Source organism: Lynx rufus, unplaced genomic scaffold (assembly GCF_022079265.1).
Source record: "Lynx rufus isolate CCGP_SWC_20201006 ecotype Redwood Valley unplaced genomic scaffold, mLynRuf1.p SCAF_4, whole genome shotgun sequence".
NCBI classification, from domain to species: Eukaryota; Metazoa; Chordata; class Mammalia; order Carnivora; family Felidae; genus Lynx; species Lynx rufus.
The window spans coordinates 16782707-16804395 of NW_025814856.1; the positions used below are offsets into that span (position 1 = coordinate 16782707).

The 21689-nt window shown below is 38.4% G+C and overlaps 1 protein-coding gene across 10 annotated transcripts in view; it reads right to left on the reverse strand.

Annotated features, from left to right (window-relative positions):
• Positions 1 to 21689, reverse strand: part of MAP4 (microtubule associated protein 4) — a 195467-nt gene that overhangs the window by 88303 nt on the left and 85475 nt on the right. For all 10 annotated transcript variants that reach the window (XM_047095989.1, XM_047095990.1, XM_047095988.1 and 7 more), the window contains one exon: positions 19192 to 19260. In XM_047095989.1, the coding sequence (XP_046951945.1) occupies positions 19192 to 19260 (69 nt within the window). The remainder of the gene's footprint in view (positions 1 to 19191; positions 19261 to 21689) is intronic.

The following is a 21689-nucleotide window of genomic DNA, read 5'->3' on the forward strand; positions in this document are numbered from 1 at the left end:
AGACCCAAGTCAATTCACAAACCCAGAAACCCTTGAGGAAAAATTCTGCAGTTTCCACAAATACAAACTGTGAATCCTCCTCCAAGCTTCCTCTAGGGCCATTTACTAGAGTGACTGGATTAAAGAAAAGGAAATACCCAGGCCTTTCAGGGATTGGTAATTCCTGGAGACCCAAAGCGCCATTTACCAGTCAAAGTGACAGCTTCTGGTAGTCAGGTTATAGATGGAGTGCTTATTTAGCTCAAGTCCAACTCATACTGGACCCAGACATTCCATGGACCCATTTTGTGGTTATTTCTTTAGCTCCTGGATGAATAAATGGGAACAGACATACTTGGCAATTGGTATAACCCCACACTGGCTTCCTCCACCCACACATTACCAATTGGCTAACTCAACTGTCAAGAGTCATTATCATAGGAAGAGCTAAGTGGGAATCCCCTAGAATTTCTCCTCCCTACCACAATACTAAACCAGAAGTAATACCATACCCCCAGGAGAAATAAAGACATAAATGCCAGTATCAAAGACTTGGGAAAGAAAAACAAACAAACAAACAAACAAACAAAGGTGGTAATATTTATCACATCCCCAATTAACTCACCGATTTGGCCTGGGCAGAAGCAGAAGTCAGATGGATCTTGGAGAATGACTGTGAACTCTATCTTAAACTTAATTAGGAGGTTATTCCATCAGGTAGCTGATGCTCCCGAGGGCATCTTTACCGCAGCAAATCAACATGGTCCCTGTGCTTGGTACACAGCTATCGACCTGGCTAATGTCTTTTTTCCAACACCAATTTGCAAAGACCACTGGAAGCACTTTGCTTTTACCTGCCTCTCACAGGCCTATGAGTGTTGCCTCAGGACTACATCAATTCTTCCATAATATACCCCAGAGACCTTGAACCTCAAGGCATTCCAAAAAACACCACACTAGCCCATTATACTGACTTTATGCTAAATGGATCTGATGAGTAGGAAGCAGTAAATACAGATGCTTTAGTAAGACATATGCAAACTAAGGATGTGAGATAAACCACAAAAATTCAAGGGCCCTTCATAGCAATTAAGTGTTTGGAACCAATGGCCCAAGATTTCCCTTCCAAGGTAAAAGATGAGTTGCAACAACTCACATCACTGACAATGAAAAAAGAGGTACACTGTTTAGTAGGCCTTTTTTGGATTTTGTAGGCAACAAATACCACACGTGAGTGTCCTTCTTTAATCCATCTACAAAGTTAGCTAAAAGGTTGACAGTTTAGAGGAGGATGGAGCAAGAGAAGTCTCTGCATCAAGTCTGGACTGCAGTTCAAGCCGCTTTGCCATTTGGGCCTTATGATCCAGGAGATCCAATGATACTTGAAGTGTCCATGGCAAACAGGGATGCTGAATGGGGCCTCTAGCAAGCAAGAATGAGAAAACCACAGCCCAAACTTCTAGAATTTTGGAAAAACCTATGTTATCTTCTTCAGACAACTTCAGAAATAGCTTCAGCCTTGCTACTTGGTGCTGGTAGACACCAAATGCCTCAACATGGGCAGACTGTGACCATGTGACCTGAGCTTCTCATCACAAACTGTATATTATCTAACCCACTTAGCCATAAAGTTGGGCATACCCAGTACCAATCTATCATCAAGATACATAAGAGACTAAATTCAAGCAGATCCGAAAATATGAGTAAGCTACATGAGCAGGTAGCTCACACTCCTTTAAACTGACTCCTGTCACACTGCCTCTTCTCCCTCAATCCATGCCAATAGCCTCCTAAGAGTTCCATTAAGATCAGCTGAATAGGGGCACATGGGTGGCTCAGTGGGTTAAGCAACCAACTCTTGATTTTGGCTCAGGCCATGATCTCACGGTTCATGAGTTCGAGCCCCACATCGGGCTCTGTGCTGACAGTGCAGAGCCTACTTGGGGTTCTCTGTCTCCCTCTCTCTCTCTGCCCCTCCTGCACACACACTCTCTGTTAAAAATAAATAATAAAAAAAAAAAAGATCAGCTGAATAAAGAAGAAAAACCAAAGCCTGATTTATACATGGGTCTGCAAAATATGCTAATACAGATATAGTCCCACGTAAAGGTAACCCTGAAGGACAGTGGTAAAGAACAACCCTCCCAGGGGGCAGGACTTGAGCAGTACATACACTGTCCCCTCTGCCTGGAGTAATGGTCAGAGCACAGATTTATGCTGATTATGGACAATTATTAGGGATTTTGTTGATTGGTTAAGGACTTGGAGGGAAATGGTGACAAGGAAATTTGGGAAAAATACATGTGGACAAAATGAGCACCGACTAAGATACTTGTGCTCCATGTGAATAATCATTAAAGAATAGTCACATCACTGTGAAGGAAGCTCTTCATAACCAGGTCAACAAAATGACATACCTATGTAGATTAGTCTAGATCTTTCCCTAGCCACTAAAGTGCTTCCTCAGTGGATCATGAAAAAGTGGTCATGGTGGCAGGGATGGAAGTTACACAGGAGCTTAACAACATGGTCTTCCCTTAAGTAAGGTTCACCTGGCTAAAGCTACTGCCAAGCGTCTAATCTGTCAATTGCACAGACCAACACTAAGCCTCCCAGTATTTGCCAGCTGGTGGCAAGCTGATTGTACTAAACATCTCCCATTATGTAGAAGGGGCAGAGATTTATCCTTACTGGAATGCACATGTATTCTGAATATAAATTTACCTTCTCTGCCTATAATGTTTCTGCCAGCATCACCACCTATGGACTCACAAAATGCTCGTTCCACCAACATGACATTCTATACAGGGCTGCCTCTGATCAAGAAAGTCATTTCACAGCGAGGTGAAAAAATGGGCTCATGCCCATGGAATTAACTGGTACTACTACACTCCATCACCCAGAATGGCTTGGCCTAATTAAAAGATGGAATTGCTTAGTGAAGACCCACTTACATTTTCAGTTGAAAGACCATATCCTAAAAAAATGGGATATTACTTTGAATGCTTTGAATCAAAGACCTTTAGAGGCCAGATAATATATGGGTCTGGAAATCAAGGGGAGTCACTATTCTATCCAATAACCCACTCATAGAATTTTTGCTTCCACTCCTGACAACTTTGAGATGTCCTAGTTTGAAGGTCTTAGTCCCTTAGGAAGTAATGTATCTACCAGCATACACAACAACAGTTCAATTGAACTACAAAATGAGACTCCCACCTGGCCATTTGGGACTCTTTATTCCACTGAACCAAAAGGCAGAAAAGGGGGTTACTCTACTGGCTGGAATGAGAGAGCCTGATTATCAAGGGGAAATTGGATTGCTGCTACACAATGAAAGGAAGGAAGACTATGTCTGGAACCCAGGGGATTCATTGGGATACCTCTAATACTTCCACACTAATAATAAGGTTAATGGAAAACTAGAGCTGCCCAAAAAAGGCCAAACTACTAAACAAATGAAAATTTGAAAGTTTGGGTCATCTTGCCAGATAAAGAACTTCAATCAGCTGAGATTCTGGCTGAGGGCAAGGGAAATGGTAAAAGAAGACATAGACATCAATTATGGTCTCATTACTAATTACAGAAATGAGAACTTTGAAGGCTTGGCATATTTTCTCTTTGTTATGTTTTGTGTTTATTTGTATAGTATAACCATTTTCTTCTTCTCTTCCTTCTTTCCATTATTATAAGTTACCAAAGCTTAACTTCACAATCAGTCTCTTGACAATAGAATATTCAGCGAGCTGTGATTTGAGGAGTGAATAACATGTCCAGCAATGGATATAATGACTATAGTGACCAAGCATCTTGTCATTTGGGAAAAGGATGAGAGCTTCTTCATCATATGAGAGATAGTTCTAGCTTGTTAAATGGAAATGTAAGCCTTGTTCCATTGATACATGAGCACTCATATGTATGTTGAAAAGTGCATATGGAAGCTAAGTAGCCAAAGGGGTAGACTGCAACAGTTACCAAGTATTGCCTCTTAGACTCAAATCTCCCCTTTACTGCCTTGCTTGTGATAATGGAGCTGGACCCTGTAAATGTTTCTCCTTTGTCAGTTGGTATACCAGCTTAGTAGAGGGTGCTGGAGGAAGGGCTTCTCTTCTTGCTTCCTATGTGCTTTTCTATCTTCTTGCTCCCAAGGTGCTCTACTGGTGTTTTAGTGGGCACTCACACGAGCATCTTCCCAAGCAAGTTCCACCAGCGACCCAAAGCCGGCTATCTGGTGATTTAGCAGTACCTCCATGTACAGTTTCCTGTTTGCCAATCTTGGCTTACAGCACCTCAACAAACATCTTTACCATCCAATGAAGACATGTAAGATAAGAAACTAGCCTTGGGTGAGAAGAGCACTCTTCACATTTTTCCTTCCTTGTGTATTCTGCCTGAGTCCTGGAGGTAGTTAACCGTTCCCTATATCTGCTATTCTTGTACTCTTAGAGTTTTCTTTACCCTTTAAATTCCTGTTTAAATTTAAATACCTTCTAATTGCCCTTTAAATACCCTTTAATTCCCTGTTTAAATTACTGTGTCTTTTCTGTCTCCTGATCAGATGCTAGCTGATACGGATACTGAAAGAGTTAAGAACTGTGAGATAGCTTAAATGGGAAAAAGAAAGATATTTAAGCCAAAGAGAATAAATCAGAAGGCACATGTTAATTTCTAATTAAAAGGCTATCATATGCATAAAAGAACATACTGTATCTTTGCTGCTCAGCACCAATAACAGCAGCAGCTGCTTCAACAACAGAACACCTGTCTATTTTACACAGAAAAACCGAAGACCAGAAATACTAACTGCTATTAAGCAGAAAGCAGAACTCCTCAATGAAGACCTGCAGGGGATCTATGTCAATACTTAGACTTACAGTTTGCACAGCTTTATGTCTTCTCATCTCATTTTAAATTGCTTAAAACCTACTGGAGAACCAGCCATGCCGGGTTTTTGCAGTGACGAAGTCCTAAGTTAATTTTCTCACATGAAACAAAAGTCTTCAGTTTGCCTGGAATTCTTTTAAAGAGCCACCTTCAATTTTGTCCTCTAGAAATAGAGCATCTCCAAAGACACAATGGACAGCAGACATGTTCTAGTTACATCCAATTAAAATACTGTTATATAATCATCTAAATAGGAAAAGGGGCTGATGGCCAAACAGTGATTTATTGGCAAAAACAGTTCCTGGGTTGAACCTGTAAAGGCTTTCAATGTGGACATTAATCATCATCCTAATATCATCTTACATTTATTAACTCCTTCATCCATGTTACAAAGCACTGAAATTGTTTTCTCTTCTTTAATCCAAACAATTCTTCTATTACTAGTTCTCTTTTTATAGAGGAAGAAACTTCAGCTCAAAGAGGGCAAATAACTTGCCCAAGAGAGCCAAGCTCAGAGGAAGATCTATGCCTGCTCTTCCCACAGCGTTCTTGAATCTACACAAATCACTAAGACGAACTTGTTTCCAAAAAGACATGTAGTGATAACTAGACTGCAATTATATTGGCCTTGCTCTTCACTTTCTTTTCTCATGTAACCAACAGAAAGAACCACATGCTCAGAGAAAAAAATGCTGGTTTAGAGAAAAGAAGGGAGATGACCAAACTACTTATGTTACATCAACAATATACAAAATTCAAGTCAGATCATCTTTTTCTGTTTACACATAAAATAGCAAGGTGGTCCATAGCTCATTGAACACAACGGTCATTATGTCTAGACAGGAGTTTGTAATTTTTTCAGTAGCATAGAAAGATCATAGTACAAGGCTTAATTATTAACTACAAAAATTCTTTTCAACCTCAGTGACAAAGTTTTAGACATGAAAATGTGTTAGATAAAGAGGGAGATGGCAAGTCATTGTAAGCTTCACATGCTCAGGGATATGACAGTAACACCAGTAACACATACTTGGGCTTTGCCTCCAAAGACAGAAGAGGATATATCTGTATCCTGGATACATTAAAAAAAAATGCCTGCTTCATTTCTTACATGCTGCAGAAACACAGCAAAGTATCTATAGGGGAAAGTCCCGATATCCTTTAGAACGAGCAGGAAGTATGCAATGGCAGAAATACCCCTCCACTGCCAGAAAGAGAACTCTTCTGGGGGGACCGTCCGACTCTTGATTTCGGCTCAGGTCATTATCTCATGGTTTGTGGGTTCAAGCTGGCAGTACAGAGACTGCTTTGGGTTCTCTCTCTCCCTCTCTCTGCCCCTCCCCTGCTCTCTCTCTCTCAAAATAAATAAACATTAAAGACAGACAGACAGAGAGAGAGAGAGAGAGAGAGCACTCTAGCTCTTCTCTCTGCTTTAATCAGTGCCTCAATCAGTGCACCCTTCCAACCTCCACCCCTTCACCTACTTTACTTCCTTTCCATCTCAGTACAAATACGATTGCCAATTTGGGACAGACTTTCTCAGAATCACGTTTCTTTCCTTCAGAGTTGCTTTTTGTTTGTTTGTCTGTTTGTTTAATTACACATTCAACAAGATGATTCATCCAATAACTGCTGAGCACGTACCATGTGCCAGACATGTTCTAGGTGCTGGGCCCCATCAATGACCAAAACAGAAACCCTATCCCTGTCATAATATTTATCTTCTAGTGGGGAAAGTCAGAGAATAAACAAGATAAATAATTAAACTGTACAAATTATAAGTGACAGGTACCATGAAAAAAATGAAAGCAGAGAAGTCGGGAGAAAAAAATGGAAGAGGTACAATTTTAGAATAGAGAAGCCTTCACTGAAAAGGTATACAGAGAACTATGAGTATATCTGAGGGAAGAACAATCAAGAGAAAACAGCCAGGGCTCAGAGCTCAAGATAAAGGCCTACCTGGTTTCTTCAGTTACAGTACTAAGAACAGCGATGAAGCAAAGTTAGCAAAGGAGAGGGTTGGCGGGGTATCGTAAAGCCTTGCGGTGACTGGTAAGGACTCTGGCTTTTACCTTGAGATGGGAAACCACTGGAAGGGTTTTAAGCAAAAGAGTAACAAGAGAATACACTATAGGGAGCAAACAAATGGAAGGTGCAAGACTAATTTGGGAGGTTATTACAGTAGTCAAGGTGAGAGAGGGTGGCTCCAATCAGGGAAAATGCAGTGGAGGTGGTGAGAAGTAGTCAGGTTCCAGGTAGATTTTTCTTTTCTTTTTAAAAAAAATTTTTTTAAAGTTTATTCACTTATTTTGAGGGAGACAGAGCATGAGTGGGGAGGGGCAGAGACGGAGAGAGAGAATCCCAAGCAGGCTCTGTGCTGTCGGCGCAGAACCTGACATGGGGCTCAAACTCATGAAACTGTGAGATCATGACCTCAGCCAAGATCAAGAGTCAGACACTTAACCTACGGAGTCACCCAGGCACCTCACGGGTCCATTTTTCTGCCAAATTAGATGTGGGGTACAAGATAAAGAGTTGCAAACGTTTAGGTAACTAAGAGAACATTATATTTCCATTTAATGAATGGAGAAGCAGGTTTTTGTTTTGATTTGGGTGGGGGTGGGGGGGGTGGGGGAGTGGGGATCAGTTCAGTTTACCACACCTCAAATGAGGTGGCAACTTTATATCCAAATGGAGATTTTAAGCTCTAATTTCAAATTTTACTAGTTCTCATCCAACCTCCTCATGGTATTTAACCATTATTACACATCTGTTCTTACCAAATGTTCCCTGTAACTCTTTAACATTTAAGTAATGTTTACATATTTGTGTATTATTCTCTGCAACTGTACAAATGAAAAAAAAAGCCACAAGACAGCTAATAATAAAGCATTACTGTAATTCTAGAGAGGTCTGTAGTGTACATGATGGTTAATTTGAAAATCATCTTTTTCACTGAGCTAGCTTATTTATCTTTACTTTTTTTTTTTTTTTTACCATTTTTAAGTATACAGTTCAGTAGCATTAAGTACATTCATAATGTTATGCAAACATCACCACCATCCATCTTCAGAGCTTTTTTCATCTTGCAAAACTGAAACTCTACCCAATTCTCCCTCTATGAATTTGACTATTTATATACGGAACCTCATGTAAGAGTAATCATATAAGTGGAATCAGTATTTGTTTTTTTTTAACTGGCTTATTTCACTTAGTACAATGTCTTTAAGGTGCATCCGTGCTGGAGCATGTATCAGACTTTTCTTCCTTTTTTAAGGCTGAATATCACTCCATTGTATGTATATAATGCATTTTATTCATCCATCCAACTATCCATCTATCCATCAGTGAGCATACAGGTTGCTTCTACCTTTTGGCTATTGTGAATAATGCTACTATGTTGAGTCTCTGCTTTCAATCCTTTTGGGCATAGACTCAGAAGTGGGATTGCTAGATCATTCAGTAATTCTATTTCTAATTTTTTATAAAACTACCAATCCACTTCCCATTGTGGTCGCACCATTTTACATTCCTACCAATCGTGCACAAGAGTTCATTTTTCCACATCCTTACCAACACTTGTTATTTTCTGTTTGTTTGGATTTTTTGGATAATAGCCATCCTAATGGGTGTGAAGTGGTATCTCACTGTGGTTTTCATTTGCATTTTCCTAATGATTAGTGATGTTGAGCATCTCTTCATGTGCTTATTGCTATTTGTAGATTTTCTTTGGGGAACTGTCTATTCACATCCCTTATGCATTTTAATCTTGTTTTTATGTTGTTGAGCTGTAGGAGTGTTTTATACATTCTGGATATTAATCTCTTGTTCAGATATGTTTTGCGAATACATTCTCCCATTCTATGGGCTGCCTTCTACTGATAGAATCCTCTGATGCACAATAGTTTTTAATTTTTATGGGGTCTAACTTATCTATTTTTACTTTTGTGGTATGTTTTGGTGTCACATCCAAGAAATCATTGCCAAATCCAACGTCATCAAGTTTCTGCCCCATGTTTTCTTCTAAGAGTTTTATAGTTTCAGCTCTTATATTTAGGTCTTTCATGCATTTTAAGTTAATTTTTGCATTTGGTATAAAGTAAGAGTCCAATGTCACTCTTTTGCGTGTAGGTATCCAGTTGTCCTAATGCCATTTGTTGAAAAGACTATCTTTTCCCATTGAATGGTCTTAGCATTCTTGTTTAAAATCATTTGACCATATTTGCAAGGATTTATTTCTGGGCTCTTTATTGTATTCCTTGGTCTATATGTCTATTTTGGTCTAGGCTAGGACCTAGATTACTGTAACACTGCAATTAAGTTCTGAAATCAAGAAGTATGAAACGTCCAACTTTATCTTTTTCAAGATTGTTTTGGCTATTTAGGGTCCTTTGAGATTCCACATGAATTTTAGGTCAGATTTTTCTATTTCTACCAAAAAAAAAAAAAAAGTGGTTGAATTTTGAAAGAAAAAAAAGTCATCTTTTGAAAAAGCACTTTAAATCTTCCTACCAGTGACTGACATTTCACTGCTGCTTTAGAAGCTCCTAGAGGCTCATGGTTGTAGTAATCATCTGTATACATCCTTTTATCCACACTCTAGAATTTTTCAAAGGAATTAATCTGTGAGCAATGTAAAAATCATATGAGTTAATTATATTATCAAACTTCTCCTTTAAAACATTAGGATAAGAGTCCTAAAATATGTGAATATATATTTTACATATATGAATATATATGAATAGATGATATATGAGTCAAAACTAACCAAACTGAGAAGATAGTTCAATCACTGAACTATACCCCACTTTCAATAATTAATGGAACTAGACAGAATAGGAATAGAGGACCTGAACAACACTATAAACCAACTAGATCTAACAGACATTTTTTAGAACACTCTATGCAACAACAGCAGAATATACATTCTTCTCAAGTACACATGGAACATTTTCTAGGACAGACCATATGTTAGGCCATAAAACAAGCCTGAATATATTTAAAAGCACTGAAATAATACAAAATATGTTCTCCAACTACAATGGAATGAAATTAGGAAATGACAACAGAAAGCAGTTTGGGAAATTCATAGACATGTGGAAATTAACAACATATTCTTAAATTACCAATAGGTCAAAGAAGTCATAAAGGAAATTAGAAAATAAGACCAATGAAAATGAAAACATAACACACCAAAACTTAGGAGATGCAGCTAAAGCAGTGCTCAGAGGGAAATTTATAGCTATAAGTACTTACATTAAAGAGGGGTAAAAAAAAAATCACAAATCAGTAACATAACTTTACACCTTAAGAAGCTAGAAGAAAAGCAAACTAAATGCAAAGCAAGTAGAGGAAAGGAAATAATACAAACGAGACTGGAAATAAATGAAACAAAGAAGAAAGTACACAGAAAACACAACAAAACCAAAAGTTGATACTTTGAAAAGATCAACAAAATTTGACACTTTTGTAACTGGACTGATCAGTAAAAGAGATATGACTCAAATTACTAAACTCGGAAATGAAAGAGGAGATATCAACACCAATCTTGCAGAAATAAAAGGGTTTATAAGCAAAAATTAGAAACAATGGCACAACAACAAACTACAGATGAAATGGACAAATTCCTTAAAAGGCAGTTATTACTGAAACTGATTCAAGAAGAAAACACTAAGATTGGAAATTCCTGAAATAATTTTTGTAACTTATATAATTAGTTATATAGTTTCTAACAATTAGGCTTGGGAAATTAGTTCCATGATAGATGAAATTCCTTCAAATTTCCTTCTATAGAATTCAAGGACCTTATTCCTTATAATAAGGCATAAGCAGATAAATCTTTTGTTGAATTAATCTATTGGGTTAACTGGACACCTCTTGTACCCAATCCTCCTTAAAAGTCCATCTTTCACTCTACCTATAACTGCAGCATCCAGGTGCATGTAGGTGTGATTTGACTGCACTTTATTTCAACCAAACCAGAGTTTTCTGCCTCACATCATCTTGATGCCAGAGACGAGTCATCTGCAGTCTGGCCCTGCACAAGTGCAAACCCAGAAGTACAACAGTTAACTGAGAGATGGCACAGGATTAAGGCCCCTTTGTCCACAGAAGTGACTAAGTTAGTGATACTTCTTCATATCGGCTTGTCCTCTTTCCAATTTCACTTTTCCTGGTCTCCTCTTTTTTTCCATGGGATCACTTCTCAAAATAAACTACCTACACACAAAGCCCTTGCCTCAGCCTGGATTTTCTCCCAGAAAGTAGAGACTAAAAAAGGCCTTTAAAACAGGCCTTTAGAGGCGTCTGGGTGGCTCAGTCGGTTAAGTTCCTGGCTCTTGATTTCGGCTCAGGTCATGATCTCACAATTCGTGGGTTTGAGCCCACATCGGGCTCTGCACTGACAGTAAGGATCCTGCTTGGGATTTCTGTTTCTCTTTCTCTTTCTCTCTCTTCCTCTCTCTCTGTCCCTCCCTCCCTCACCATCTCTAAATAAATAAATACATACATACATACATACATACACAAACTTAAAAAAAAAAAAACAGGCCTTTAAAGGTCCGTTCCTTCCAACTACCTTTGTGAACTTTGTTAGCACTTAGAAGACCCACTGTGATATGTCAGGCTGTGTTAGAAAGAGCATAGGGCTCATCAGCCTACGTTTGAGTTTGAGTTCTATCATTAACCTAACTTCAACTTCTTCAAATGAAAAATGGATATACTGTTATACATTCGAAAGAGTTAATAAACTCCAATATGCTATACAGAGGACAGTTATCCTTATCATTCATGAGATGTATCAGAAAAATCTGTTCAAGTCTACATTCAGGTAAAAATACAAGATCAATTTACAGAAGCTGTGTGTGAATATTAGTTCTTTGAGCAAAAATCCTCTGGTCTCGGATACAGTATGGCTGTATCTATAATGCTTTCATTTTATAAGAAAGGAGAATGTACTTGTATATTACTTATGAAATTACAAATAAAAGAAAAATATTCTATATCTACATATGCCTGTTGTCATAAGGTAGAGTTTCATTCCACAAAAAGAAGCAAATTATATAAACAGAGTTATGGTTTAAAAAGTATATCAGAGGGGCACCTGGGTGGCTCAGACAGTTGAGCTTCCGACCTCGGTTCAGGTCATGATCTCATGGTTTGTGGGTTCGAGCCTCGCGTCAGGCTCTGTGCTGACAGCTCAGAGCCTGGAGCCTGCTTTGCATTCTGTGTCTCCTTCCCTCTCTGCCCATCCCCCGCTTGTGCTCTCTCTCTCTGTCTGTCTCTCAAAAATAAATAAATGTAAAAAAAAAAATTTTTTTTTTAAGTATGTCAGAGTAGACGACCTACTTCTGGGTCGGGGTTGTATACGCAGCAGAGCAGCTCCCTTGCTGCGATCTACTGAAAGTCAGCCCTTGACACAAAGGTTTGTAAAATTTTCTTAAAAAAAATTTTTTTTTTATAAAAAGCATATCAGAATAATGGATTCACAAAAACCTCAGGAAGAAGCTATTTGGTCTTATTCAATACCAAGTTGCAAAAGAAACTGAAATCGAATGGCTCACTGTACAATGAAATGCTCAGTGCATGAGCTGGTTTCAAGGGAGTCCTCAATACCCTAAAAGTGAATGTAACATGTTGTATTAATGGGTATATGTGGAGTTTTCTGAGAAGTTCTACATCTTTATCAGAAAACCATGAAGCAAAAAAAATTTAAGAAACATTAGGTGTTTGTATTTTACTGATGTGTCTCCAACATGCAATTTGTATCTGGAAAACGAAAGAAAGTAATTAAACTTTTGTTTCCAGGATTTGGGGATGAGGCAGAGAAAAGGAGGTCTTGCCATGTCTATATCTAGGAACACATTGTGCAGCTTTATGTTTGGGCTTCATTTATAAGTTATAATGCCAACTTAGAGGTTGGTTACAAGAGCTGCTCAGAAATTCTAACATTACAGATTTATTTTTCTGCTAAGATTTCACCTTTATGGTTCCTGAGAATTTTTCTAATGCTAAATTCCTTGCATTCTATCTGATGCTACAGGAGACAGTGATGAAACCCCTAGGACATCATTTGTGCCAGGACATTCCAACAAAGCAGTTTCATCTTCCCCTGTTGATATGACCGGATATCACATCACATTCAGAACAGTTCTCACAATAAAAAGCCACCTAGCCTGTTCATAATGGAAACCACCAGTAACACTGCCATTTGTGGAGGACTTAGTGTACTGCATCTAGCTTAGCCTCCATGGTAGCACAGACATTTATTCCACAAATAATTTGTGATTAAGTCTTGTTAAGCTTTCACTGTAACAGAAACAGCATCAATATAAAATTGAGGATAATCCACTCTTACATGTGACTTAGAAATGAAGCTGACATTCTGTGCCTGCCCCACCAGTTCTATGTCTTTGTCCAGAACCCTCTCTAGGCTTCCAGCTCCAATGTATTATCAGGTCTACAAGGGGGAAGAATCCAACAGTAGCCAGATTTCATCTCACTTTCATCAAAATGAATACACTAGTAAGATCTAAGAATTGTCCTGATCACCAAAACCTTTAATCCTAGCATACTCATAAGAAGTTAGTCAGGACTATGAATTACTATTTATAGTGTTTAAATTCTTGTGCTTTAAACATAAGAATAGATTGTTAAGCCCTCTTAATAAAAGAAAATCTAAGCAGAAGCCTGGCTGGCTCAGTCGGTGGAGCTCCTGATCTTGGGGTTGTGAGTTCAAACCCTATGCTAAGTGTAGAGATCACTTAAAAATAAAATCTTAAAAAACCGGGGTCGGGGGGCAATTAGTTAAGCATACGACTTTGGCTCAGGTCATGATCTCACGGTTCGTGAGTTCGAATTCTGTATCAGGCGATCTGCTGTCAGCAAAAAAGCCCACTTCAGATCCTCTGACCCCCTCCCCACTTGCTCATGTAGGTGCTCTCTCTCTCTCTCTCTCTCTCTCTCTCTCTCTCACACACACACACACACACACACAGGGAAACCTAAGGACATTAAATTGAACTTTCTTAGTAAACAATGTGCCAAGCTGAAAAATGTTCTTTATACCATGCAAATTACCTTTGGCATAGAATCTTTTCAATGTCTTAGTTCAGTCAACATATTGCATTTGCAAATCTACCTACTGTAAAGAAACAGTAACCCAGAAATGGGTAGGGAATTGGGCATTCTGTTGACTTCTTCCCAGAAGCAGCATACTAGAGATCATCAAATAATAAAGTTACAAAATTAAAATGTCATTGAATGTAACAGTTTCAAATGATAATTCAGAAGGCATTTTAGGAAGACTGTGAACCTGAATTTTAACTGGACTAAACTAAGCACACACATGTAGTCTTAGAAGGTATTGAACAATAATTGATATGCCATGTAACTCTTTTGGATTAACTGCATGTTGCCACTCTGCCAACTGTTTTTCTCACCAGATACCATAAAATATCAGTCATTTGGGCTTACCTAATACAGATTCTGGATGAAAAGGAGTTATTCTGAGAATCAAAGATACGTAAGTGAAAATGAAAATGTCTGGCAAAGAGTAAAATGCCCATACAACTATGAAATTATTATGGATGGGATCAGAAGCTTAGACTGAGAATTCACTCCTCAAGTCTTTATTTGCCAAACTCATGTCTTAGTCACATCATACTTCAGTAATTAAGACTCCAACCAAATCCAGTCTGTAAGGTGTTAATGTAAGATGTTTATTAGTGTAATTTATTTATTAGCACAATGATCACATTAAAATGTCCCCAAATACAAACTGTTATAGTCTAAAATCACAAAAAGTATAAACTCAGGTGCATGAATGAGGTTATATAAAATGTTATTTATAAACAAAGTTCTACATCTTCAACATTGGGCGAAAGAAGAAAAAAAAGAGAGAGAGAGAGAAAGAGAGAGAAAGATTACAAATAAGAAACATATTTCAATAGAACAACCTGACCAGTCTGGTAACCTCACACTCAGGTACGCCCATGATGACAACACAGCATATCCTTACAGAACTGGCTACTTTGTACAAAGCTACACTGAAGCAACATGAAACATCCAAGAGAAACAGAGCTAACAACGTACATGGAATTTTAGCTGTCATTAGTGGAAATTTTCAATTCCATAAATAAAAAAACATATTTGGGGAAAAAGAGTCAAACAAAAAAAGCAAAATGGAAACCAAAATGGAATAAATCAGTGTCAGCAATGGAGTGTTGAGTGTGTCCCTTCAACCACTGCCACAGTAGGGTGGCCCTGGGCTTCTCCAGCCACCTGTCACTTGCACAAGCTGTAGAGACTGGTTAGAACAGTTAGGAAAAGGTCAAAGTTGATCCTTAAAAGTTAGCACTGCCAGTTTTGCAAAGTTCCTAGCCAAAAAACCAAAACCAAAACAAACACAGAAAACCAAAACACATACTGAAAACTAAATGCACACCAAAGGGCAAGTGCTAGGTTTTATCTGATGGGTGCTCTCCTACAGTTAAGAGTTTTATATTTTATCAACTGCTTCAGAGGTAAGCATAAGCAACTTCCCTCAAATGTACTTCCTCTAAGTGTCTTTTTTCCAAGAACTCACAGAAGGAATTCCTGGCAGAGGAGCAAGCTCCTGCTTGTGAGCAGAAGAGGGAATGCTTCCTGAATTCCAGAAGTCATTGCAGGGACTCGGTTTAAACTTTCATAATATTCTGGTTTTTCCATCTCAAAAGTAGTTTTGTGTCAGAGGATCTAAAATAACGTACATCTCAAAACCTACCTAGAATCTAGTGCCAATTATTTATCTTAATCCAAAACAATCAATAATTTGGTTGACTGTGACAACCTGCATAATCAATTAGAGGACAGAAACCTGGAGTGTTTCACATTCTGGTTCTTAAGCCAGAACTCCTCTACGATTTCAAACCATGGCCCAGGTATTATATTCTCTAAAAACCTCTCTGCTAAAAATCCAATCAAAGGTTATTATCTGAAAAGCTCCACAGTACTTTTCCCAAATAGTTCTTCTAGATTTTTTAGCTATTAGTGTGGGAAAACGAGGAACAAGTTTAAGAAAGTCCCACTGGGCTCTGTGCTGGCAGTGCAGAGCCTGTTTGGGATTCTCTCCCTCTCCCTCTCTCTCAAAATAAGTAAAATAAACTTAAAAAGGAAAAAAAAAAAGTCTCATTGGGACAATCCTCAGAACGCACTGAGTATAAACGCTAATTTGTAAAGGTCTTCCCACGTGATCCACCAGTCCCCCTGGAATGCTGCAAAAAGGCTTCTCCAGAAACCAAAGGGATTCAAAACACTACCTGAACAGAGTTTGCATCCAATCTGAAAACCATGTCATTAGAAACCTGATAAGTTGGTTGTAGTTGTTCAGTGAATTGCGATATACTTTCATTCTCATATTTTTACAGAAAAAGTTGTTTCTGTATCAACATCCCAGTAGTCTATACAGGATTCCACTTTCTTAAACTTCTCAATTCTTATTTTGATAGTTCATGATCATGTTATGAAAGTAACTTTGGTTATAAAATTTCATACACAATAAAAGGTTGTCAGATTTTCAAGAGAATCTAAGCCTCTAGACAAATAAACCATCATTTCATAATAAAAACAATTTCAGCCCAACTTACAAATAACAAAAGATGATTTAATTTGAGGAAGTACTTTTCAAAGTTTAGTCAGAGCTACTCTAAATTAAAATAGCTATCGTTATTCAGATTTTAGTAAGGTGGAGAGAATTAGAGGTAAGCCTGAAAGACTGCCCTTCCCTAAAAGCAAGCTCACAGAGGGAGAGGGGAGGGAGAGGAAAAGGGAGGGTCACTGCAGTACTGGTGGACTCAATCCCTTTATGAAAGCACACGTTCTCATTTGGTGTTACAATATCCTGATTCATTCTGAAGAGCTGAAAAAAACACATGGAAAAGGCCAACTCAAAATGTTTAAAAAAAAAGAAAAATGTGAGATTTGAATGAAATGATAAAATGAGTTTTCAAAAAGAACAAGAAATAAAAGACATTAGATGCCCAAGGATTCATCTTGTACTCTGTGCTCACAAAGGGAAAGGAGGTTCCATCAAGCCCTGCAGAGCACAAGAGGAAGCAGGTGGTTTGCTCAGGCAGCAGCAGAAAAGGCCCCGAAGAACTACCCTCTGCTTCTTCTACATCGTGTCCAGGAAGGAAAAGCAAAGCTCTGCAAAATGCTGCAGGTTTTAGAAGTGTAACGGTGCTTAGGAAAGATCACTGGTCTGGTGTTGCAGCAGCCCCAGTGTGGAGAGACACGCTAGGCTTCTAGGAGGAGAAAAATAGAAAGGGAGGAAGAAGTAGGAAGGGGAAGGAAAGGGCAGAAAAGCACAGGTCATTAGTAAACAGCAAGTTCAACACAGCAAGATGCTCATACACCCTTTATATGCTATCAGCGGAGCTGGTCTGCTCTTAGGACTAGAGACAACATCCTGAATAAAACAGAAATGGGAGTTTTTCAAAATGGCACTGAGCTATGTGCTCTAGTTAGTAATGGCCAAATCAGAATGAGGTCACATCATGCTCCAAAAACATGCACTCTTTGTCCCCTCCCTACTCATTCCCACCCCCCAGTGTAACATGCATATTTTCAAAAGGTCAAATTCAGAACACACACATCTTCCCAGGTATGCAAACCATACTCTACCGGCTGCCATCATGTCAGTGGGCAATTCATAAATCCCTGGGTTCTTTTCTGCCACCAGGTAACTAAAAGTCTTGAAACAGTAAGGGCCAGGCTGCATGTTTTTCCTGTTCCATTTTTTCCGTGCTAGTAAGAGTTGGCAATCGGGAGCAATTGCTACCCAAAGTTTGGGTCTCTTCTGGTCATACTTGACATCTTGCTGGGGAAGAAATCTACTCTAGTTTTGATAATTGTTTCCTCTCTGGATGAAAATGGCATCCACTCCTTCAACTGGCTAATCAAATCAATCCCCTCCAAGCCTTTTCTTCCCCTGGCACTGCCTCTTTGTTAAAGAAAGCTGAACTTACACATTTTTTTAAAAGTTCATGTTCAAGCTTCTCCTTTAATCACAGGTATATTTCCATAAGTGTTTCCTTAAAACTATACTACATAGATGACTCTGCTTTCAAAGCAGGCACAGAAACAGTCAATAATACAACAAAGGTTATCAAATAAATACAAAAATTTCTGTTCACAAAACTGGAAGATAAGGTGTCACTTCTGGTTGTTTTTAGCTTTTAAAGTAAAGAGTTTCTAAGTTAATGAGCTGCTAATAAGGATGTTAATATCAGTGGGTAAAACTAACATTCACAACAAATGGAAACCAGCCATCAATAAATCTGAGGTACAAAGATAGAGAGGACATTTTGAAAGATCACAGAATAAAAAATAAATCCTGGAATAATTGCTGTTGCTAAGAGGAGGCTTTCTGGAAGCCTTACAAACAGAAATCGTATGGCGGCTCAAGAAAAGTCTTCTCAAGGCTGAGGTATGCGTACAAGGGAAACACAGACACAGTATGTGTCTAGTGCTTACCTCCAATGCAGCAATGTGAATCGAATGTTATGCCCCAGTTAAGGGCACGCTCTGTTGCAAAGAACAGTTTGCTTGACCATTAGAAGTCTATTCATTTGGGTCAACAGTGTCAGCCTGATTACAACTGCAAAGTGCAATTATTTATAAAAATACAACATGACTCTCATAATGGCTACCTAAGAGAAGGTTTGCACAGTACATCCCTATGGATCCTGCTACTTCTTCGAGAATTCTGCTCTGGGGTCAGACAGCTGGTGCTACTTATGAGGTGGAAACCCATAGGAACTCAGTGCCAGCTGACAGAATATCAAAGCCTTAGTAATTAATAGGCTGGAGCTAAAGTTAGAGACAGATTTCAAAAGTAACAGTTGGGGGGGGGGTGGGCGGGGAGAAAAAGACCGAGGGCAAAATAGAAAGGAAAGAACTTTTAATGTGTGGCTCACAGATTTCCTAACATTAAGCCATGGCAAGCAAGCTAAGTGCAGTGGGGAAAAGCCTGTGTAAAGAGCTGTAGTGGCCAAAGGCCTCCAATATAACATATTTTGATGATGATTAGTTTGCATCTATAATCATAGTTTTAAGATTGATCCAGCTCTTGTGTGGCACAACTACAACAAATATTCAATACCACTCTTTCTTCTGTTGTTAGAGATGTTATGTGGCAGATGCCCTGGATTTGAGTACATCCAACAAGAACAACAAAACCCTTAGAGATAATTCACATGCCTCCCTAACAGTCTTCCTCAAAGAAGCTCATCAAGGTGTTTACTGTGACTGTTTCACCTCCACATTTGGGGAATCCGGGGAACCACTTACCCGCAGTATCATTCCCTTCCATTCCATGATCACCGTTGGCTAGCCCTGTTGCTTTAGAGGATGGCGTACCTGCAACAACCACAAAGAATAATTAGCCGCTGTGACAGACAGCAGTATGAAAAACACACTCCACACTACCTAACTAGGTAGAATTTTGTCACTCTTCATAGCATGAGCTTAAAGCAGATAAATATATGTCCAAAATTTAAAGATCCAATAAAAGAAAACCCAGAAATATAGAACACAACGGAGTCATTCATTTTTACGGGACCCAGACTCTACACTATAGAAGAGCCTTTCCTAATAAGCAAACTGAAATCCTTTCTGTTCTGTAAATTGTCAAAGATTACCATTGTATTCAATTAGGACCACTATTAAGCACCACAGATTCTGTATCTGTGATTCAAATCCAGTGCTCCAAGGGCACAGGGCCATTTGGAACTCCCACACAAAGAGTCCAGGGCATCATCGTTGCTCCTGAGGGTGAGGATTACACAGTCACCAGTAGCACTACTGGAAGCAGAGAACTTTTTTTTTAATCTTACTTATTCTGATAGAGTATAGTTGTGTCACATTCCCTAATAACTAAAGACATTGAGCATCTTTTCATGTTTATTTGCCATCCCTTTCTTTAGTGAATTGAATGGTCAAATTTTTTGACCACTTTTCTTTGGGTTGTTTTCTTATTATTAGTTTTGAGGATTCCTTATACATTCTAAGTACCAACCCTTTATCAGATGAATTCTGCAAATATTTTATCCCAGTCTATAACTTGAATTTTCATTCTCTTAACTGTGTCTTTTGCTTTGCAAACTGTGTCTTACCCGTATTTTCATTGTCTTAACTGTGTCTTTTGCTTTAAATTTTGATGAATTCAATTTTTCATTTTTCCCTCATACTTTCTTATATTTTCAGTGAGGTATCTAAGAAATCTTTATCTAACTCAAGGCCACAGGATTTTCTCCTACGTTTTCCTCTAGAACTCTTCTAGTTTTCAAATTTAGGCTCCATATTAAGGCCAATGATACATGATAAATTTTGTATATAGTGTAGCTACAGGTCTAGATCTGTATTTTTTGCCTATGGACATCTAATTATTCCTGTATAACTTGTTGAACAGACTATCCTTATTCCCTGAACTGCCATTGCATTTTTGTAGTAAAATTACATATACTATGTGTGGATCTATTTCTGGACTCTCTTCTATTCCACCGGCCTATAAGTCTATCCATTTTTCCAATACTACACTGTCTTGATTACTGAATCTGTACAGTATTTCAAAAAGGTCATGTGAGTCCTCTATAGTGGGTCTTTTCCAAAATTGTTTTGGTTATTCTAGTTTCTTTGCTCTACTATATCATGGATGAAATTGCGTTACTACATAGACGAGTATAAGGATGTACAACCTTTTCTTAAAGGCTTTGACCACATTTAACACTTCAGCAACCCATCTAGCTCTGCGGTCAGCTTGCCAACCCAAGAGCTTCCCATGAGTCCCTCTCAAGAACTTAACAGACATATCTGTCTTTTTTTTTTCTTTTTTTTTTAATCTTTATTTATTTTGGGGAGAGAGAGAGAGAGACAGAGTGCGAGCAGAGGGAGGAAGAGAGAGAGACAGAGAGAGAGAGAGAGAGACAGAACCTGAAGCAGGCTCCAGGCTCCAAGCTGTCAGCACAGAACCCGACACGGGGCTCGAACTCGTGAACCACAGGATGGTGACCTGAGCCAAAGCCGGACGCCCAACCGACTGAGCCACCCAGGTGCCCCTAGAGATATTTTTCATAAAACAAGTAAAAATCTGGAATGTATGCTACAAAAATATAAAATGCAAGATTTTACTTTGAAAGACAAGAAACTGTACTGTCCAACCTTCTGACTCCCACAGATCCAAGGCAGAAATCTTTCACATAAACTCATTGAAAATATCTTTCATTCTGTTATCTCAGATAACAGAGGAACAACTACAGAAAACCTAAAGAACAAGGCAGACCAAAAAGAGATTATCAATTAACTGGAGGAAAGAGAAAATAAAGGAATGAAAGAGAACAGACTTTTATTGAATATCCACCATGCATTAGGTACCATACTAGGGCTTTACATACTGTTTTACTTACCCGGAGATACCAACTATGTTCTATCCCACATTTATGCCAAATATGGGATAGAACATGTTTAGCATAAATTTCCTTTTACCCTCACAAAGTACATTTATAAAATTTATTCTTCTTAGCTCAAGAAAGAACACATATTTTAAAAAATCTGCCTCATTTTAAAATACAGATTGTAAAAAATAAAATAAAATGCAGATTATAGGAAAATGCAAATTATAAAAAATACCATCTTCTGGTCATGAGAGTGATAAAATCTTTTTACAATTTAATAGCCAGTGTTGGCACAGTGTAAGAAAACAGGTAATCTCATACACCACTCAACGAATATAAATCGGAACAACCTTTTATGAGACAACTTGGCAGTCTATCAAATTTTGATATACTTAT